General features: G+C 39.6%; 1 protein-coding gene across 1 annotated transcript in view; it reads left to right on the top strand.

Annotated features, from left to right (window-relative positions):
* OSTM1 (osteopetrosis associated transmembrane protein 1) overlaps positions 686 to 22874 on the top strand; it is a 41840-nt gene continuing 19651 nt past the window's right edge. Inside the window, exons 1-2 of the mRNA XM_001927476.5 lie at positions 686 to 1235; positions 10323 to 10437. Coding sequence (XP_001927511.1) covers positions 831 to 1235; positions 10323 to 10437 — 520 coding nt within the window. The 5' untranslated portion in view covers positions 686 to 830. The remainder of the gene's footprint in view (positions 1236 to 10322; positions 10438 to 22874) is intronic.

The following is a 22874-nucleotide window of genomic DNA, read 5'->3' as shown; positions in this document are numbered from 1 at the left end:
CCTGCGCTGTCCAACGCAGCACAGCTAGTCAGCTGCGCTATTTAACATTCAAATTAAATAAAGTTTAACAATTCAGTTCCCTGGTCGCAGTAGCCACATTACAAGTGATCAGCAGCCACAAGTGGTTAGTGGCTACCACATTAGCCCAGATAGAGAATCTTTCCATCACCCTAGGAAGTCAATGGGTCAGCGCTGACACAGTTCGGAGTTAACAATGAGCTCGAAAGCCACTAAGCTCCACAACCAAAAATAAACAACCGCAATAAACTTTCCACATAGTTTGAGGGGGAAGTTATGCTAAGAAACGCCAAGGAAAAAACCTGCAAAGGCACCTGCCAGCAGGCTTTCTCAGAGAACTCACTCGTAATTCCCACGGCGGAGGCCGTCGGTCTTTCTGTGGTACCTAACTCCTCAGACTTCGAGAACGGATTGAACTTCCAAAGCGATGGGCAGCCGAGGGCAAGACCCCCGAGATTTAACTGCTCAACGGCAGACGCCAGTATTCACAGGGCGGGCGAGTCTTTGCTCGGTGTTTCACAGCCGGACGCCAGCGGGTCTCGCGCGCCCCTCTGTCAGGTGCTGGACACCCGCCGGGCACAAGCAGCCGCTAGTGTGTGCGCGCTCCCGCACGCGCGCTCGCCCGGCGGCGCGAGAGGCTCTCGGCAGCCAATGGGGCGGGGCGTCGCGCGCCGGGGGCGGGGCGGTGACGCGCGCACCTCGTGACCCGGCTCGCGGCCTGCGCCCAAGGAAGCCGGAAGCGGCGGCTGTCCAAAGGACCGACTCCGGGCAGAGAGGCGGAGGTCTGCGCCCTGGGGTTTGTGAACCCCGCGATGGACCCGGACGGGACAGTCGCGCGGCAGAGGTCATCGCTGCTGCTGCCGCGGCTGCTACTGGTGGCGTTGCTGTGGTCGGGGCTGGCTCTAGGCACCTTCTCCTTGGGCAGCAGTCCGCACCAGGTTCTCCACGACCTCTTGTCGGAGCAGCAGTTGCTGGAGGTGGAGGACTTGTCCCTTGCTCTGTTGCAGGGCGGAAGGTTGGGACCACTGTCACTACCCCCAGACTTGCCGGATCTGGATCCCGAGTGCCGAGAGCTGCTGCTGGACTTCGCACACAGCAGCTCAGAGCTGACTGGGTGTCTAGTGCGCAGCGCCCGGCCGGTGCGCCTCTGTCAGACCTGCTACCTCCTCTTCCAACAGGTCGCCAACAAGATGGACAACATCACCCGAGCCGTGGGGGTGGGTAGAAGAATACACCCGTGACCTCTGGCGTGGATGGTTGGGAAGGGAGGAGGATGTAATGATGGTTACCTCTGGGGCCTCAGTTTCCCCATCTGTGAGACAAAGGGGTTGATTAGAACTGTGGAGTTAGGGGCATCAAAAAAGTGGGTGGTATTTTAGAGCATGGCGTTTGGATTTTTGCCTCCCTGGTTCCTTTTGTGCATCTTCTTGGTACATGTTTGCAGATAGGAATGATTAGTTTTCTTGGGGCTTCTGCTCCCCAACCCTACCTTTTCTTCCCACTTTGCTACAGCTTGTTCCCATCTCCACCTGGAGTTCCCAGGAAGGACTCTTTCCTTTTGCAGTCCCAATTCAAGTGGGGAAACTACAGTGTGATGTTGGTTAGGAGCTTGAGCTTTGTAGCTAAACATTTTCAGATCACCACTTTCTCTCAGTTTGACTTTGGATTAATTATCTTGGAGTCTTAGTTTCCTCCTTTGTAAAATGGAGGAAAAACAGCTGCCCCATGTGACTGTTAAAAGAATTAAAAGAGATAATGCATCAAAGTTCATTTTAGTGATTTAGACTGTCTGGAGCTGGAGTTCCCATCGTGGCTCAGCAGTATCGAACCCAACTAGTAGTCCATGAGGACACAGGGTTTCATCCTTGGCCCCACTCAGTGTTGCAGTGAGCTGTGGTGTAGGCCAGCAGCTGCAGCTCTGATTTGACCCCTAGCCTGGGAACTTCCATATGCTGTGGGTGCAGCCCTTAAAAAAAACAAACAAAAAAACCCAAAAAAACCCCAAAAGAGTCAGTCTGGAGCCATTCTTCCAGACCACTTCTTTTCTGCTTATTAATGCTGTTCTCTGGGTAAGTTATTCTCTGTGCCTGTTTTCTCATCTGTTAGTGGGGGATGAAAGGAACTCTTAGAAAACTGGCACATAGTAATAATTCTCAGTAAATAGGAGCTAACATTTTACAAAACGGTAAATCTGCCCTCCATTCTTGATTATCTTTGAGCTCTTCTGGTCATGTGGTAAGTGCTGTGAGAGACAATTAAAAGGAAGAAGGAAAGAAAGAAAGAAAGGCACAGAGACATGCTCCTGTTCCTAAGAACCTTATAGAGTCCAGAGTAGGAAAGGATTAGTGTCAGGGCTGGTGGGAGTCATGAGATGTGGGCTGGATATGCCTTATAAAAGAAGAACCTCAGGAATAGACATTGGGATTATGGAGTGGAAAGTTCCTCTTGTATTGAGAAAAAAGTCGTGAAAATGTGGTTGGAATTATTTCAACAATCGTAAGTTGATTTGACAAAATATAAACATATATAGTTGCATCCTACTTTAAATCAGCCTGATGTTAATTGATATAAATATATTTTTTTCCATAAATAGAGGATTTATTTGCATTAAATAAATTCTGTGGTCAGGAGTTCCCGTCGTGGTTCAGTGGTTAACGAATCTGACTAGGAACCATGAGGTTGCGGGTTCGATCCCTGGCCTTGCTCAGTGGGTTAAAGATCCGGAGTTGCCGTGAGCTGTGGTGTAGGTTGCAGACACGGCTCGGATCCTGCGTTGCTGTGGCTCTGGCGTAGGCCGGTGGCTACAGCTCCGATTGGACCCCTAGCCTGGGAACCTCCATATGCCACTGGAGCAGCCCTAGAAATGGCAAAAAGACAAAAAAAAAAAAAAGCTATCATTTAAAAAAAAAAAATTCTGTGGTCAGTCTTTCTGTAATGAGCTAGTTTTCAGTGTAGTTTAAGTAAATTTAGGCTGATATGTAATATTTTTCAGGCATACTTCTGCTTTACTTTAAAATCATAGTGATTTATATAAAATAATCACTGATTTTAAAGTAAGGCACCTAAGGAGTTCCTGCTCTGGCCCAGCTGGCTCAGCTCCCTCTCCATAGTGCCCGAATGCAGGTTTGATCCCCAGGCTGGCCCAGTGAGTTAAAGGTTTCAGCGTTGCAGGTCAGACCCAGGAACTGTATAGCCAAAAATAAAGTAAAGCACCTAAGACTTGTCCCTGTCAACTACAGCAAGGTATGATATGGCCTCATATTCTGTTATAAGCAATTAGGTAAGTTATTCCATAGCCAGAATGATCATGAATAATGATGCAATCATGGATCTTTTGAGGAAGCAAATACTTTCCTTATTTGTGTAGTTACTGAGGAATTAAGAAGAAGTTTAAAAATTACCCCAGACTTGGGAGTTCCCGTTGTGGCTCAGTGGTAATGAACCAGATTAGTATCCATGAGGATGCAGTTTCGATCCCTGGCCGTGCTCAATGGATTAAGGATCTGGCGTTGTTGTGAGCTGTGGTATTGGTCACAGAGGGGGCTCAGATCCTGTGTTGCTATGGCTGTGCTATAGGCCGGCAGCTGTAGCTCCAATTCAGCCCCTAGCTGGAAACTTCCATACGCCTTGGGTGTGGCGCTTAAAAAAAAAAAGACCAAAAAAAAAAAAAAAATCACCCGAGACTTAGTAGTACAGTATTATGGGCATCTGTGGGCCAGTAATGGGCCAATTTGTGTATGAATTTCCACATAAATTCCCCACTGTCCATAGGAGACTTCCCAGTGTGGAGGTGGCAGAAACTTGCTTCCTCTGCTTTGTTTCAGATTCTACCAATGACCCTGGGCACCTGGCTCACTTCACTGTTGTGTGAAAGGAACAAGAGATAAAAAGAGGGAGAAAAACCCTTTTCCCATCTATATTTCTTCTCCAACTCATCCTAGACCTTGTTCCTCCCACCCCTTTCCTCAGAAGAGCTGGGTATGGTAGCTCAAAACCATGATTTCTCCAGTTCTTGGTACTTCATGGATTTAATAGCTTCTTCAGATTGGTTTGGGAATTGAACTATTTTGCGTAATAATCAACCTATGAAAAATGTGTCTGAGTTTCTTAGGAGTGAACTTGAAGGAATCAGTTGTCCTTTGTGTACGTGTGACTGGGAGTTGTTTCTGGAGAGTACTCTGTTTCCTTTGACTCACATAGACTCAGTCTTTCATTTAAATTAGTTTAATTAGCAAGAACATGCTACTCTTAAATATTGGGCTGGTAAAAGGATATAGAAGGAAAAGGAGGATAAAGTCCAGACCTCAAACTGTCAGTGTAATTGGAGAAATAAAATAAATATGTATTGAGAAAAACAAAAAAAGGAAAAAATGATCAATGTGAAATTTTATAATTGTACAATAGAATTTTAGAACAAAAGAATGAAGGAGATGCTGAATTCAAGGAGAGAACAGGTCAAGGAAGCGTTAATCAGAGAAAACCTACAAGTGGAATTATGAACAAGACATCCTTTCTCACCTCTTTAGGGTGAATCCATGTCCATGGGTTGATTGAGAGAGGAGAGGAGTATAAGGAAGAGAAAAAGATCAAATGTAGAAATCGGCAAGCTATTTCTGTGGCACAGCAAGGTGATTCATTTAACTGTAATAGTTAATCTGATGAGAATTCTATTTTCTAGTCACTTCCTCTTGGGATTACAGGGTCAAGCACTCCATATAGTTTTATTATCTCAAGGTAAAGAATAAAGTGATTTGTGAAAACGGAATAGTGGAATTAGCAGATTCCCTCTTACTTAAGAGTCATACTTTCTTCTTTTAGTTTAAACTGATAGGGATGTGGTTTCACTCAGCATTAGCAGAGCGGTTGCTAGACTGCTTTTCCCCTCCCCCAACACCCTCAAATTCAGATCACTAATCTCTATCTTATTCTACTTGATTTATTTAAAATTTATATAGGTAGATAGGTAGACATATAGATATTTATATGTTTTTTGAAGATGTGAGTGATTGGGGGTATGTATCTAGAGGTGTTCAACATAGTTTTAGCATAGATTAATAAATTCTGAGGAATATAGGGATAATGTTGGAACATAGCATGACATAATCTGTATCTTTCATTAGAGATCATAAAATATAATGCTTCTTATTCAGAAAAATTATTGAGTACCTATTAGGTGCAGGGTAATGGTAGTTACTAGGGATATAACTGAATGAGCAGAGCTTGTGGTCTGGTCGGGAGAACAGTCATTAAACATGTAGTTATATCAATATTTATTTAATTCAGTTGTGCTAAGTATTGCACACACAAAAAAATCCTAGATGCTATATAACAAGGGAGCTGATCTTGACTAGGGTTGGAAATATATAGAAGTGGTCAGTGACTAAAGCTGACACCTAAAATTTGAGACAGTGTTGGGGAGGGGAGAGAATGTACGCACATAAAGAAAGAGCAGGTGTGAAGACTCTGAGAGGGGAGTCTGGTGCTTTTGAGGACTAGAAAGAACTCAAAGCACTGTGAGCCAGGAGGAGACTGGTGATCTGAGCCTGAAGAAATGAGCAGGCGCCAGTCATATGGGCCTTGTAGGGTATGTTAAGGATTTTAGACTGATTTTAAAGCAGGGTGATGTTACTAAAAGGTTTAATTCTATGGAGTGACATGATCAGATTTGTACTTTTAAAGGGTCATTATGACTGTGTGAGAGAAAATGGAAGGGACAGGGACTGAGGAGATTAAGGGAAGAGTATGTTTAGGGAAATGAGTTAAGGGACTCTTGCAGTGATGTGAGAGATGGTGGTGGCTAGGCTACGTGGATTCCATTGTGATGAGGAGAAATGGATAGATTTCAGAGATATTTAGGAGGTAGAATTGACAAGACTTGGTAGTTAATTGAATATGAAGAGTGAAGGAAAGGAATAATGATTTCCAGGGTTTTAATAAGATCAGCTTAGTGAGTAAAGTTGCTATATACTAAGATGGAAGGAGTAACCTGTTTAGTGGCAGAAGGTCATGAACTTGATTTTTGAACTCGTTGATATTGAGATGTCTATGAGACATCTAAGTGGAGATATTGACGTGATTGAATATGTTTGTCTAGAGATGTGTATTGGAGATAATAGGTTTGGGAGTAGTTGGCTTAAAAGTAGTGTTTGAAGCCATGGCATAATGAGTTTGAGTAATAAATGAGAATGAATAAGAAATGCAGAAAGTCAAAGATTTACATAGAGGATAAAGTATCAAAGGAGACTGAGAAGGAAGCGTCACAGAAATTAAAAAGCAGAAGAGTGCACTGTCCTGTAAATAAAGGGGAAAGGAATGGGTGGTTATTTGTGTCAGATCCTGCTGAGAGCACCAGGAGGGCATCTGTGAACATTGGCTTCTTGGTGCCATAACAAGAGTGGTTTAGAGGGAGGGAGTGCTTGGTGGTGAGACTATGATTAAAGTGGATTAAATAGTGAATGGAAGATGAGGCAGTGGGAAGCGTGATCCTGCACAACTAAGAGTTTGGTCTTGAGGAAAAGATAAGGAGAGATCACTAAAGAGGAACTGAGACTCAGGGGTTTTCTTTTCATTTCTTTCTGTTCTTTTGTCCCTGCATTCCTCTGTCTCCTTTCCTTCTTTCTTTCTTTCCATGCTTAAATGCTGTTGGGAAAGATCCTGTAGGGAGTTGTGAAGATACAGGAAACAGTGGGAAAGTAAACAAGGTCAGTTTCCTGAGAAGGCAGAGCAAATGAGATCTAAGGCATCCACAGAGTAAGAGAGATGAGCCTTTGACAGGACGAGGCATTCTGTACTCTAACAGGAGGGTAGCAGGAGAGGTTGGGTGTAGAGGCAGGCAGGTCAGAGTTTCAGCTTGATAGCCTCTGTTTTCACTGTCAGATAGGAGGCTAGATCTTCACTTGAGAGTAAAGGGTGAGAGGATAGCAGAGATTCAGGGGGAGTTAAGAAGATCACAATAGTGCTTTTAAAGAGGGTAGAATGAATGAGCAGACAGGAAAGTGAGGAGTACCGTTTGGGATTATAATAGGCTTGGTTGTTTGCTTTTTTGCCAAACAGCCATAATGAAAGTGAATGGTTGGATTTATTGTGGTTAGGGTTCTGCTAAGTGGTTATGACAGATTTTAATATTAAGAGTTCTAAATATAAACCAAGGGCCAATGTATTTTTGTTGCATGCTGTGTGTTGCGAATACAAAGGTAAAAGACCAAGCTTACGTCCTAAAGGAACTTTTGTTCAGATGAGGAACCTAGACATATATAGGTGGATATAATGCTTTAAGAAACTGAGCTTCAGAGTGAGCTACTCACTCTGGGTAAGTTACTTGGGTAAGGCCATGCTTTGAAAAAAGCTGGGTTTGAATCCAGAAGTATATTACGATGTATTTCAGAGAGTTGCTATGAGGATGAAATGGGTTATACTTTTACAACATTTGGAACCAATAGGTATTATTATTTTCATCATTGGGATTATTCATCCCTTCCATTCTCACCATTGCCACTGTCTTCTCATCATACCTGAACTATGGAAAGAGTCTAATTAGTCTCCCTACCTCCTACATACTGTAACGTACATACTGTAACCTAGGCCTATGCTCTCCAAACTCTGCTTTCCAGGTCACTTTCATCAAAAATCTTAAAAAGTTTCCCACCGTCTGGCTGTCAGTAACACTCAAGACCCTTCAGGCTTTGCCCCAACTTCTCCTTCTACCACATCTACTTTCATAGGGAAACTTCCATTGGCCTCCTGAATACTCCCTGAATACCACATAATCTTTCCTGCTTTCACCTCTTGATCATTCTGTTTACTTCATTTCAGAACCTTCTTCCCTTTCTCAGTACAGGACTTAGTTCAAATCTTGCTTTCTCTATAAACTTTTACCTAATTCCCAGCAACTACACTGATGTCTTCCTCAATTAAACAGTTCCGCACATTAGCCACTCATACAGGCTGTTCTGTATTGATTTTTAAAATAGCTAATCATTCACTTAGGAAGATTCAACTTATATAACTTGTTACATTTAGTCAGCTCCGCCCACTTAGGGTACTTCCTGTTGGCAGCAGGTAGCTGGGTGAAATAGCATGTATCAATTACTTACTAGGTGCCAGATATTGTGCTAAGTGATTAATGTATAGTATTTCATTTAATAAAGTACCTGTTTAACTCGTGATTATGGAAACTGAGCCTCAGCTGCCCAAGATTACCAGCTGGTAGTAAACCAGGCTTATCTGGTTCTTTAGGCCCCACTCTGTTTTAAACCTGGTGACTAAATTATCACAAAACATTTTTTCATCTTCTATGAAATTTTCTTCTATGGTTGATAATTGCTCTAAAAGCAATTCCAAGAAAGGGACTTTTAAAATGTTTTGTTCAATTCACTGTTTTAAAAACAATCATTCAGGAGTTCCCGTCGTGGCGCCGTGGTTAACGAATCCGACTAGGAACCATGAGGTTGCGGGTTCGGTCCCTGCCCTTGTTCAGTGGGTTAATGATCCGGCGTTGCCGTGAGCTGTGGTGTAGGTTGCAGACGTGGCTCGGATCCCGCGTTGCTGTGGCTCTGGTGTAGGCCGGTGGCTACAGCCCCGATTCAACACCTAGCCTGGGAACCTCCATATGCCGCGGGAGCGGCCCAAGAAATAGCAACAACAACAACAACAACAACAATAATGCCGCAGGAGCGGCCCAAGAAATAGCAACAACAACAACAATAACAACAACAACAAAAGACAAAACAAAAAAAAAAACAATCATTCATTTGGTTGCATCTTTAATGAGGTAACCAAACTAAGCCCAGAAAGGGTAACCATCTTAAAATGTTCTTCAGAGATATTTTAAAGCAAGAATTAATTCTGCTGTTAAGCTCTCCTTCCATCTTTTCTTTTTGCCTTTTCGAGGGCCACTCCCATGGCACGTGGAGTTTCCCAGGCTATGGGTCTAATCAGAGCTGTAGCTGCCAGCCTACGCCAGAGCCACAGCAATGCGGGATCCAAGCCGTGTCTGTGACCTACACCACAGCAACGCCAGATCCTTAACCCACTGATCGAGGCCAGGGATCGAACGTGCAACCTCATGGTTCCTGGTTGGATTCGTTAGCCACTGAGCCACTACTGGAACTCTGATCAGTACTTTTCTTAAGTGATCTCTCTCTCTCTTTTTTATTACTCATCACACTATTTAATTCCTTATCTGTATGTCTCTGGGGAGGTTCTTGAAGCCCCGTTGTTGATGATATTCCCTTACACCCTTTGTATACTCAAGACTCTAGGATTCTTAAAGTGCCTGCTAAATGGTAGGAATTAAATAACCTTGAAAGAATGAAGGATCAGCAGGACTTAGTTCCTTGTTTGCGGTGGGAAGGAAATAGATAAGGATCCAATAATTTAGGAACCTGAATTTATTATTTCATAGTGTGAGTTTCGTTATTAACATTATTTGTGGAAAGCATATTCTTCTATGTGGGTACAAACTGGATGTGTCACATTTTCTTATGGATTTTAAGATTTTGAGCCAAAAATTGCCCAGGAGATGAAACAATGTTTGTGGTCATTTATCCACCAGATTTTATTTTATTTTATTTTATTTGTCTTTTTAGGGCCACACCGCCAGCACATGGAAGTTCCTAGGCTCAGGGTCAAATCAGAGCTATAGCTGCCGGCCTACGCCACAGCCACAACAATGCAGGATCCGAGCCATATCTCGACCTACACCACAGCTCATGGCAACACCAGATCCTCAACCCACTGAGTGAGGCCAGGGATCGAACTCGCGTCCTCATGGATATTAGTTGGGTTCGTTAACCACTGAGCTACGATGGGAACTCCGCCACCAGATTTTTAAAAAATTTGTAAATAGTATATATTCATTGTAGAAAAATTTAAACAATATAAAAGAGGCAAAAAAAAAAGAAATTTGCTCTATTTCCATTATTCAAGGATAACTACTGCTATATTTTGGTGAATAGCTTTCCAGAATTTTTTCATATGCATACAAAGTAAGAAATATTACATGTGAGCCCAAGTAGTTGAGATTGTACCATAGAAGCAAGTACTTATTTATTGAAGAAGAAAGTTTTTTTCCCTTGCAAGTGAACCTAGTACCAGTATTTGTTAGCTGCTATTGTTTTATTACAGTTGTTATTATTAATGACAGCCTTATTTGATTATATCAAACAAAATGTTAAAATGCTTATAATAAATATCAATTATTTTAAAAGTTTTTTTTCCTTTGCCTCAAGTTGTTGTTTGGGAAATCTAAAAATACTCAGATTGAATATTTTTATCTCCCTTTTCTCTCTCTTTTTTTGTTACAGAATTCTTCAGAGAGTCATGGTTGTGCCAGAAGCCTCTTAATGGCAGATAGAATGCAAATAGTTGTGATTCTCTCTGAGTTTTTCAATTCCACTTGGCAGAAGGCAAATTGTGCAAGTAAGTAATTCTTTCATTTTCATGTTGCAGTTATGGCTCAGACTGTATAGGTGTCAGATTTTATTTTCGTGAACTCTGAACTCTAAAAATTTTAAATACATTTTATTACTAAGTTTAAATAAACTGTGGTTTGCATCATGGTTTATTAGTGAGAACTACTTGGGCAAATACTGAAAGGCACAAAAGTGTAGCAGTTAATGGTGTGCTTTGCAGTCAGACAAATCTGAGTTTTATTCTAAGCTTTGTCATCTATTAGGCTACTGTTGTCAGATTTTAGATATGTAACTGGCTCTTGGAGCTTCAGTTTCCTCATCTGTAAATTGGTGGTAATAATGGAACTCACCTTGTTTTGAGGATTAAATGAAATAAATTATATAGTGTTAATTGTTTAATAGAAAAGTAATGTTTTTAAAAGTCTGTCAACTGGTGGTGGAGGAAGATGATAACATCTGTTATACTAGTTTTGCACTTATCTGTATTTGTATAATGAAATGAGATCTGTTTGCATGCATTCTTTGGAAAAATTAAAATCACTATCTCAATAAGTGTTTTGAATGCCGACTGTGTGCTAGGAAATTCTCATTTTCCATGCCTTATAATTTAGTGAGGAAGAAAGTTACAGTTAAAATATAACCTAAGGGAGTTCCCGTCATGGCTCAGTGGTTAAGGAATCCGACTAGGAACCATGAGGTTGTGGGTTCGATCCCTGGCCTTGCTCAGTGGGTTAAGGATCCGGTGTTGCCGTGAGCTGCAGTGTAGGTTGCAGACTTGACTTGGATCCTGCATTGCTGTGGCTCTGGCGTAGGCCCGTCAGCTACAGCTCTGATTCGACCCCTAGCCTGGGAACCTCCATATGCCGTGGGAGTGGCCCAAGAAAATGGCAAAAAGACAAAAAAAAAAATATATATATATATATAAAACCTAAGGCAGACAAATAAATGCTATAATAGGGATAGAGTCCTTGGGGAAGCTGAAAATAAATCAAATTGGAGAGAATTTGTAATGACTTCCTGGAGGAGTTACCTTTGATGCTACACCTTTATGGCCAGGTATGATTTCAGTGAGTGGAGATGAGAAGAAGGACATTACAGATAGAAATGCATCATGGACATAGAGATATAAAAGTGTAGTAGATGTTACAGAATCCTGGAAGTGCAGTGGGAGATAAAGTTGGAAAGAAAAGTAGGCCCCTGACCTATATGGTAGTTTATCATTTATGCCAACATTTTTCCTAGTGCTTAGAACACCATCATAGTATTGAGAAATGTTATGTACTATAATATCTTGGGAATTTACAATACACATGGAACATCAAAGGCAGTGAGAAGTACTACATGTTGAATTATTTATTTATTTATTTATTTTAGGCTGAACTCAAGGCATGTGGAAGTTCCTGGCCCAGGGATTGAACCCACACGGCAGTTGCAACCTGCGCCATAGCTATAGCAATGTGGGATCCTTAACCCTCTATGCCACTCAGGAACTTCCTATTTATTTAATTTTTTGGCCACGCCTGCTGCATGCAGAAGTTTCAAGGCCAGGGATCAAACCCAAGCCACAGCAGTGACAATGCAGAATCCTTAACCACTAGGCCGCTAGGGTACTCCTAAGAAACTTTTTAAACATCATTAACCCAGCAGTTTCTGAGCTTTTTTTTTTTTTTAACTACCAAGACCTTTTTTTTTTTTTCATGGAACCCCATTGGAAGAGGAAGAGAGAGACTGGTGAGAAAATCATTATACTGGTTTAGGCAAGAAGCAAAGAAAATATGAAGTAGGACATGGGCTGTGGAAGTGAAAAGGATAGAATAAATTAAAAATCCCTGTACATGTTAAGTCATTAAAGAGCTTATTTTTTCTGGAGTTCCCGTTGTCGTGGCTCAGTGGTTAACGAATCTGACTAGGAACCATGAGGTTGCGGGTTCGATCCCTGGCCTTGCTCAGTGGGTTGAGGATCCTTTTATTTTATTTTTTGTCTTTTTAGGACTGCACCCATGACATAAGAAAGTTCCCAGGCTAGGGGTCAAATTGGAGCTGCAGCTGTTGGCCTATGCCACAGCAACATGGGATCCAAGTTGTGTCTGTGACCTATACCACAGCTCACAGCAAAGTCAGATCCCCAACCTGCTGAACTAGGCCGGGGATCACACCCGCAATCTCATGAACACTAGCTGGATTCATTTCCACAGCACCACAATGGAAAATCCTGTTTTTAAGTATTCTTAGCCTTTAGAGAAATCCATTAATATAGTAAAAAATATGTTAACTGCAAATTATGTAAAATCATTTGTTTAGAATTTGTGGGGTATGTATTAGAGCTGACTTTTTTTTTTTTGCCATGCTGTGTCACGTGGCATGTGGAAGTTCCCAGGCCAGGGACCGAACCCACCTGTGCCACAGCTGCAGCAATGCCAGATCCTTTACCCATTGCTCCATAAGGGAACTTCCTTTTGAGGCAGGGGGAGGACTCTTTTCTTTTGACTAATATGCCTTAATTTATACACTTGAGGTATATATACTTGAGGTATACACACACACACACACACACACACACACACACACACACATACTTTTGAGGTATTTTAAGGTATTTATATACTTGAGGTATTTTGTAATGCATTTAGTAGTTCAAAGTAGCATTCTTCTCCAGTTAGTTTTGAAAAAATAAAGAAATAAAACATTTTGCTGCATATCTACTCAGTATAATAGGTATAAAACTCTTTAGAATAAATTCTTAGGTTACCTTTGTTTTCCCGTGAGGTATCCTATCTTGAAAATATTTCTTTAAAAAATTTTTTTATTAAACTATAGTTGAGTTACAATGTTTCTTCAACTTCTGTTGTACAGAAAAGTGACCCAATTACACACAGTTCCCTGTGCTGTATAGTAGAACCACATTGCTCATCCATTCCAAATGTTACAGTTTGCATCCACCAACTCCAAATATCCCATCCATCCCACTCCTCTCCCCTTCCCCCTGGCAACTACAAGTCTGCTCTCTAAGTCCATGATCTTTTTTGGTTTTGTAGATAGAATCATCTGTGCTATATTTTAGATGCCACATATAAGTGATATCATATGTTATTTGTCTTTTTCTGACTTAGTTCACTTAATATGAGAATCTCTAGTTGCATCTGTGTTGCTGCAAATGGCATTATTTTGTCTTTTTTATGTCTGAGTAGTATTCCATTGTGTGTATGTGTGTGTGTGTGTGTGTGTTTGTGTGTGTACATACATACCACATCTTAATCTATTCATCTGTTGATGGACATTTAGGTTGTTTCCATGTCTTGGCTATTGTGAATGGTGCTGCTCTTAACATAGGGGTGCATGTATTTTTTTTGAATGAAAGTTTTGTATGGATATATGCCCAGGAGTGGGATTGCTGAATCATATAGTAGTTCTATATTTAGTTTTCTGAGAAACAGTCATGCTGTTCTTCATAGTGGCTATACCAATTTATATTCCCACCAACAGTGAAGGAGGGTACCCTTTCCTCCAACCCTCTCCAGCATTTGTTATTTGTTGACTTGTTAATGATGGCCATTCTGACTGGTGTGAGGTGGTACCTCATAGTTTTGATTTGCATTCTCTAATAATTAGTGATGTTGAGCATTTTTTCATGGGCCTGTTGGCCATCTTTATATCTTCTTCAGGGAAATGTCTGTTTGGGTCTTCTGCCCATTTTTAAAATGGGTTATTTGTTTTTTTGTTGTTGAGTTGTATGAGTTGTTTATATATTTTGGAGATTGGGCCCTTGTCTATTGTATCATTTGCAAAGATCTTTTTCCCATTCTATGGGTTATCTTTTTGTTTCTTTTTTTGTTTGTTTTTTGTCTTTTCTAGGGCCACACCTGCAGCATGTGGAGGTTCCCAGGCTAGGGGTCTAAACAGATCTGTTGCTGACAGCCTACATCAGAGCCACAGCAACTTGGGATCTGAGCCACGTCTGTGACCTACACCACAGCTCACAGCAACACCGGATCCTTAACCCACTGAGTGAGGCCAGGGATCGAACCTACAACCTAGTCAGATTTGTTAATCACTGAGCCATGACCGGAACTCATCTTTTTGTTTCTTTAATAGTTGGCTGTGCAAAAGCTTTTGAGTTTAATTAGGTCCCATTAGTTTATGTTTGTTTTTATTGACCTTATTCTAGGAGGTGGATCAAACAAGATGTCGCTGTGATTTATGTCAAAGAGCATCCTGCCTGTGTTTTCCTCTAGGAGTTTTATAGTATCTGGCCTTATGCTTAGGTCTTTAATCCATTTTGAATTTATTTTTGTGTATAGAGTTAAAGAGTGTTCTCATTTCATTCTTTTACATGTAGCTTTCCCGTTTTCCCAGCACCACTTATTGAAGAGACTCTCTTCCACTGTATGTTCTTACCTCCTTTATCATAGATTAGTTGACCATAGGCGCTTGGGTTATTTCTGGGCTTCTATCTTGTTCCATTGATCTATGTTTCTGTTTTTGTGTCAGAACCATGCTGTTTTGGTAACTGTAGACTTGTAGTATTGTCTGAAGTCAGGGAACCTGATTACTCCATTTCTGTTTTTCTTTTCAATATCACTTTGGCTGTTCGGGGTCTTTTGTGTTTCCATACAAATTTTAAAATATTCTGTTTTAGTTCTGTGAGGAATGTCCTTGGTAATTTTATAGGAATTGAATTGAATCTGTAGATTGCCTTGAGTAGTATAGACAATATTGATCCTTCCAATCTAAGAGCATTATACATCTTTTCATCTGTTTGTGTCGTCTTTGATTTCTTTCATCATCGTCTTATAGTTTTCAGAGTATAGGTCTCTTTTTTCTTATTTTTTTAAAATTAAAAAATTTTTTTTTCCTTTTTAGGGCCTCACCCGCAGCATATGGAGGTTCCCGGGCTAGGGGTCAAATTGGAGCTACAGCTGCCAGCCTATGCCACAGCCACAGCAACTTCAGATCCGAGTCACATCCGCGACCTACACCACAGTTCGTGGTAATGCCAGATCCTTAACCCACTGAGTGAGGCCAAGGATCAAACTCGCAACCTCACGGTTTCTAGTTGGATTCGTTTCTGCTGCACCATGACGAGAACTCTGGTCTTTCGTCTCTTTAGGTAGGTTTATCCCTAGGTATTTTATTCTCTTTGATGTGATGGTAAATGGGATGGTTTCTCTGATTTCTCTTTCTAAACTTTCATTGTTAGCATAAATAAATGCAATAGGTTTCTGTGTATTAATTTTGCATCCTGCAACTTTGCAAATTCATTGATGAGTTCTAACACTTTTCTGGATTTTCTAGGTATAGCACCTTCTCATCTGCAAACAGTGATAGTTTTACTTCTTCTGTTCCAATTTGGATTCCTTTTATTTCTTTTTCTTCTCTGATTGCCATTGCTAGGACTTCCAAAACAATTGAATAGTAAAAATGGTAAAAGTGGACATTCCTGTCTTGATTGAACTTCTTTTGAAGACCAAATGAAATATTTATTTCCCAATTAAAATTAATTTGGAGAGTTCCGTGGTGGCCTAGTGTTTAAGGACCAGCATTGTCACTGCTGTGGCTCTGGTTCCATTCCTGACCCAGGAACTTGCAAATGCCTTGGCTGTGGCCAAAAAAAAAAAAAAAAAAAAAAAAAAAATTTTTTTAATTTGGCCAAAACAGATGGCCAAGCAAAGTACAAAAGTATGGCATCTTTTGGGGAATTAGATAGATGAGTGGGAAGGAAAGAAATGAAAATTTAGCTTTTCATTCTACTGACATTTGTACCCTTAGGACTGTATACCCTATGCATTTAATACCAATTCAAAAATACATGCAATTTTTAAAAATTTGACAAAATGTCCAGATCTGCAGTGAGTATTTATATGTTAGATGTAGTCAGAGAGATTGGCTGTTTTCTTTAACCAGATTATGCATTAAAAAAATTAGCTCCCACTCATTGTTTCATTCACATTTTAAATTGTTTCATTATTTATATTCTGTATTTTATACATAAATTAAATAGTTTTATGAATTTATACCCAGCTGTTTTCCCTTGGGCACTCTAAAATAATCATTTTACCTAGGAATGAATAATCTTTACCAAATTACTCGGAAACACTTGTAATTATGTTCTCTGCAAATCTATTTAATAAAGGTAATATGAACATTTTGTGAAAAATTTAAAGAATTATTTATAAAACTTTCCCATTTTTGCCAAAATTTAATAAAGCATTGTTACTTGAACAATCCTAATTTTCTCTTCAAAGTAGTGAAAAATTTGAAGGAAGGAAAAAAAAATGATCTAAAGAAGGTGAGTAACAAGTCGGCAATTAAATTAAATAATATTTCTCAATTTCATGACCCTTGGCTCATTTGAGCTTCACAGTAAGCCTTATGAGGTAGAATGAGGACCCAGAGAATATAAATGAACTGAAAATCAAAAGTCTAGAACTAAATTCAAAAGGCTTCAAGATTGTTCATCTGAATAGGCAGTGTTCATGTGTTAAGGGCTAATTTTGTTTTTAAAGTTCTGTTTGATAAATCCATTGCACAGTCTCCATTTTAAGGAACATAAATGCACTTTAATTAGCCCTACAAAGTTTAATATTTATGCTGTATGTTTGATATTATGGAAAACCTAGTCTTTTTCTAAAAATATAAATATAAAATATTCTCTTTTTATTGTAAAGACCTATCAGCACTACATATAAGTTGAAACTAGATAATGTGCAAAAAAAAGTTTTCAATAGAGTTGCATATTTTTAATGTTAACCCTCGACAATGATTAGGAATCAGGCATCAGGTCCTAAGACAGTCTCATCTCTAGCAACCAGATCTATTAAACCACTGATTTCATGGGATCCTTACTCTTTTATTTTCTTAATAAATGATGCTAAAGTGTACTCTTTACCTTGTGCTTAAAAGAAAATTCATTTCTTACCTATCCAGGCATTGTTTTTTTAAATCCTTGGCCTTTAGAAATAGGTAAAATAATGAATACAAAGGATATGTACTCTTTTAATAAAATGGAAGAAGGCAGTTATATCACACTACAATTTTTATTTTATTTTTTTAAATCTTTTTTTTTTTAGGGCCACACCTGCAGCATATGGAAGTAGCCAGGCTAGGGGTCCAATCGGAGCTGTAGCTGCTGGCCTTACACCACAGCCAGAGCAATGCAGGATCTGAGCCGAGTCTGCAACCTGCACCACAGCTCATGGCAATCCTGGATCCTTAACCCACTGAGCGGGGTCGGGGATCAAACCTGCATCCTCACGGATACTGGTTGGGTTCGTTACTCCTGGGCCACAATGGGAACTCCTCACACTACAATTCTAAATGAATTTGTGTCTGATCAGAAGTTTGCCTAGGATGTTGTCATTTTGTATTGCAGGAGACTAGAATGTGCCATCCCAAAATATCCCTCTTTGGCATAAGGATTATTTTAAGCTGATTATTTTGAGAAACAGCAGACACAAGAGAAGATCTGAAAACAAAGTAGGAATAACCATTTTTTTTAAGGGAAATTTGTCCCTTAAATTTGTAAGAGTGTCTCCCTTTCTGTACCAGGAAGAAAAATTTCTAAATTACAAAAGAACACAGGAACATAATGCTGTATAACCTTACACATGTTTACCTTGATTTTCCTGATCACTTCCCCATAGCTGATCTTCTCTACACCCTTCTTTCTTTGTTTTTAGCTAAAGATGATATTTAAGCCTGAATCCTAGGCCATTTCTTTGAGTTACTCAATTTCCCTTTGTCTTCCATGTATACACAACACACACAAGTTAATAAACTTCTGTTTTTCTCCTCTTGATCTGTCTTTTGTTACAGGTGCCTTAGCTGAGAACTTAGCAGAGTAGAGGGAAAATTATTACCGCCCCTCTGTTATATACATGAAAATCACAATATAAACATTAAGAAAAATTTGGATTATCTGCCTTTTTATTTAAACATGAAAAAGACTGATCAGGGGAGTTCCCTAGTGGCCTAGGGGTTCAGGATCCAGCTCAGGCCACTGTTGTGGCGTGGGTTTGATCACTGTCCCCCCCCCCAAAAAAAGGCTAGTTTGTTGTCTCAGAACTTGTTTAAAATTGTTAAATAACAAGCCACAAAGTCTTTGGTCTCAATTAACATTTTTTTTTTTTCTCCATCTACCTGCCCTTTCTTGAGCCACTCCCGCAGCACAGGCAGGTTCCCAGGCTAGGGATCCAATCGGAGCTACACCAGAGCCACAGCAACGCAGGATCTGAGCCGAGTCTGTGACCCACACCACAGCCCACGGCAACGCCAGATCCCCAACCAACTGAGCAAGGCCAGGGATCGAACCCGGAACCCCATGGTTCCCAGTCGGACTCATCAACCACTGAGCCACGACGGGAACTCCTCAATTAACTTTTTATGGTGATCTAGTTATTAAATTTGCAAATACAGAGCTGATAGGTGATGTCAGCAATATAGATAGAGTGTATTCAGTATAGTACCTAAAAGATAAAATGGGAAGGAGAAAAATCATGAAGGAAGAACAAAAACTACTGATGCATTTTAAAAATGTGTTTTTAGGAGTTCCCGTCGTGGCGCAGTGGTTAACGAATCCGACTAGGAACCATGAGGTTGCGGGTTCGGTCCCTGCCCTTGCTCAGTGGGTTAACGATTGCCGTGAGCTGTGGTGTAGGTTGCAGACGTGGCTCGGATCCCGCGTTGCTGTGGCTCTGGCGTAGGCCGGTGGCTACAGCTCCGATTCAACCCCTAGCCTGGGAACCTCCATATGCCGTGGGAGCGGCCCAAGAAATAGCAACAACAACAACAAAAAGACAAAAAAAAAAAAAAATGTGTTTTTAACTTGAGCCTTAAACCAATATATGATCCATTTTGTAAGAACATATCTCTTGATTTAAAATGACTATTCCTTTTTCATCCTCTGTGTTAGAAAATGTAAAACTGTAAACATATAGGTTAAAAATCTTTTAAAGTGATTTTAAGGAACTATTAAAATTTTTAAAATAATATTTAAAATATAAAACATGTAAAATATAAAAGCTAAAATACTGTTTAAAGAATATTATTAAAGTTAATACATTGCCAGAGTTCCCTGGTGGCCTTGTGGTTGAGGACTTGATGTTCACTGCTGTGGTATAGGTTTGATCCCTGACCCAGGAACTTCTTCATGGTGTGGGCATGGCCAAAAAAAATCAATACACTGCCAAAAATCACCTTTCTTTCTATTTGATCTAGCTGTGGGTTGGTACCTAGTCTTTGCCATTATTACTTGATGAAAGGAAGGCTAGAAATTCAATTAAAGAGAGTGCCATCCATTACCACTAACATATATTTTATCTTTAGACTTCCTAAGTTTTTGAATGATACTAGTCTTCTTAGAAAATGAGTTTTTGGAATCTGATTTAAACTCAAAAGGCGTGTTAAGAACACAACTTGTCCGGAGTTCTCATTGTGGCTCAGCAGTAACAAACCTGATTATTATCCTGAGGATGCAGGTTCGATCCCTGGCTTTGCTCAGGGGGTTAAGGATCCAGTGTTGCAATGAGCTCTGGTGTAGGTCCCAGACTTGGCTTGGATCTTGCCTGTTGTGGCTGTGGCGTAGGTTGGCGGCTACAGCTCTGATTCAACACCTAGCCTGGGAACTTCCATATGCCATGGGTGTGGCCCTAAAAAAGGCATACACACAAAGAAGAACACAACTCATCCAATTCATATCACAAATAACATGGAAACTGTGGAGAATGAGTGCTAAGAAATAAAGAATATATATTAACGGTTTTTCTTGTACACATATTTAAAGCTGTTATCTGAAGTGTATTGCTGACACAGGGATAGCCTGGTTATTGAGATGCTCTTGGTTTTTTTAGGCATATGACTGTTGACTGTTGAGTGACCAGATTAGATGAGACCATGAATTATTTTATGGCAAAGTGTTTTGGTTTTTTGTTTTTGATTTTTTTCTTTTTCAACCTTATTGAGATATAATTGGCATGTAACATTGTTTAAAGTGTACAGTATGTTTATTGGATATACTTCTGTATTGCAGAATGATTACCACCATAGAGTTAGGTAACACCTCCATCTTATCACATAATTACCACTGTGTGTGTGTGTGTGTGTGTGTGTGTGTGTGTGTGTGTAGAACATTTAAGGCTTATTCTCTTACCAACTTTCAACCATATCATAGTATTGCTAACTAAAATCACCATACTGTACATTAGATCTCCAGAACTTACTCATCTTACAACTGGTGGTTTATACCCTTTGACCAACATCTCTCCATATCCCTCCACCTTTGGCAATCACTGTTCTGCTCTCTGTTTCTTTGAGTTCAGCTCATAGTTTGCTGTATACGCAGGAATTTATTTCTGGACTCTCCATTCTGTTTGATTGGTCTCCGATCCTCCAATAGGATAAAATCACCCTTAGTTGATGAAACTCCTAGAGAAGAGATTTATGACAATTGAGTTTATTTTGGAGGATCTGTCTCCAGGCAGATAAGGGGAATTCACAGAAAGATTCTCTCTGCATTTGCCATTTTCCAAGTGTCTTCAGTTTAAAATAATCCTTATGGCAGAGAAGCCTATTTGGAAAGGCACATTCTGCCATTCTTCACCTATGTTTTGATTCTTGAAAAATCAATAATAAAATTTAATCATTAATCAGAAGATCAATTAATCAGAACTCATCCTTCCCATATTTTATCTAAATGGTAGCATACTTTGTTAGACCTACTTATTTATATCTTATAACTGAAAATGTCCTAGTTTTCATACTTATTAAACTTAATTATGTTGTTTAGATACAAAGTTCTGATGGTTTGTGCTAAATTTTCTGAAGCTTGACCTATTTTTCAGAAATTGGTGATTGTCTCTGTGGTTTTCTATAAAACTAGTTTTGAAAACCAGCGGAGATCTTTATACAGACTCCTAGTAGATGCCAAATACTTTATCTAAAGATGCATGATTCCTGTTATGATATTTTGTTGGTTACTGTGTAAAGTCTTAACTTGAATCCTTAACACCTTTAAAAATGCCTCTTGAGCTGATTCTTGAGTCCTCACTGAGAAAGAAGCTATGCTAATCTGTCCTTGATGAGGCTGCATTGATTATGTGAGATGAGAAAAATTCATAATGACCACTTCACTTAGTGCTTATAGAGAGCTTTATTATTACTAATATTTCTGAACTTACTAATTTCTAAAATATATAGCTTCTTACTATTATAACTTTATGCTCTCAATTCCTGCGCCAAGGATAAAAGAGGAATTTTATAGGAGTTCCTTTGTTTTAAATCAGAAAGTCAGGGATCTTTAATAATGAAGACATTTTAAATCCCATTGTATAAGTGAACTCCTTTGTGCTTTATAATATCACTGTCTAATGATCATTGAAAAAATTTTGATAGTTCTGTATTATGCAGTACTTAATAAGATGACCAGTCTATATTAGCTTTTGATTTAATTTTTAAATTATTCCAAGTGAAAAGGAATGGTTGTTATTAAAAGAGATTAAGTTCTTTGTTCAGAGACACTTCCTTCATAAATTATTTTTTCCTTTTGTTTTTATTTATCTTTTGTTATTCTATAAATTACTTTTTTACCAAGAAATTATTTTGGGAGTTCCCGTCATGGCTTAGCAATAACGAACCCAAGCAGGATCCATGAGGAGGCAGGTTTGATCCCTGATCTTGATCAGTGGGTTAAGGATCCAGCATTGCCATGAGCTGTAGGTCGCAGACGCAGTTTGGATCTGGTGTCACTGTGGCTGTGGTGTAGGCCAGTGGCCCCAGCTCCAATTAGACCCCTAGCCTAGGAACCTCCATATGCTGTGTGTGGCCCTAAAAAGACAAAAAATATATATTTCAGTTATGTACTTCATATGCAAGAAATTGCCATTGCTCTCTCATATTCATGCTTTATCCTATTTTGTAGGCAATACAGGGACACACATACCCCCATATTGTGTATGTCAATTGCCATGACATGGCTCATTTTAACACAGATGTACAATTGCTATGGATTAAATTGTATTCCCTCTACTCTCCTGCAAAATGTCAACTACAAAAACTGAAAACCTGTTCAATCTTGTTAGCCCAGTATGCTAATATTATACATATTTGTAGCTGTGTTTGTTTTTATTTGTGTATACTCTACCACATGTAAGGAGATTCAAGGCTACTTTGTGATGATGTTAAACCAGGATTATGAGAGGCTTATGTTTTGTTTTTTAAGAATTTAGTGTGAACTTTTTGAAAGAAGACAGAAAGAGTAACATTTTTAAATAGTAAAGAAAGATGGTATATTTAAGACAATATTTAATTGAGAGCCTGGAAAATATATTTTGTATTTCAGTGTCTTACTAACTTAATGTTTGATCATCAGTGTATCACTTTATTTTTCTGGCTATCTTCTAATTTGTGACGTGATCCCTCAGATTTTTAAGTGATAAGGTGGTCAGAACAGGA

The sequence above is a fragment of the Sus scrofa genome, chromosome 1 (assembly GCF_000003025.6).
Source record: "Sus scrofa isolate TJ Tabasco breed Duroc chromosome 1, Sscrofa11.1, whole genome shotgun sequence".
Taxonomy (NCBI): Eukaryota; Metazoa; Chordata; class Mammalia; order Artiodactyla; family Suidae; genus Sus; species Sus scrofa.
The sequence above is the reverse complement of the archived record's forward strand: the minus strand, read 5'-3'. Positions and strand labels throughout refer to the sequence as shown.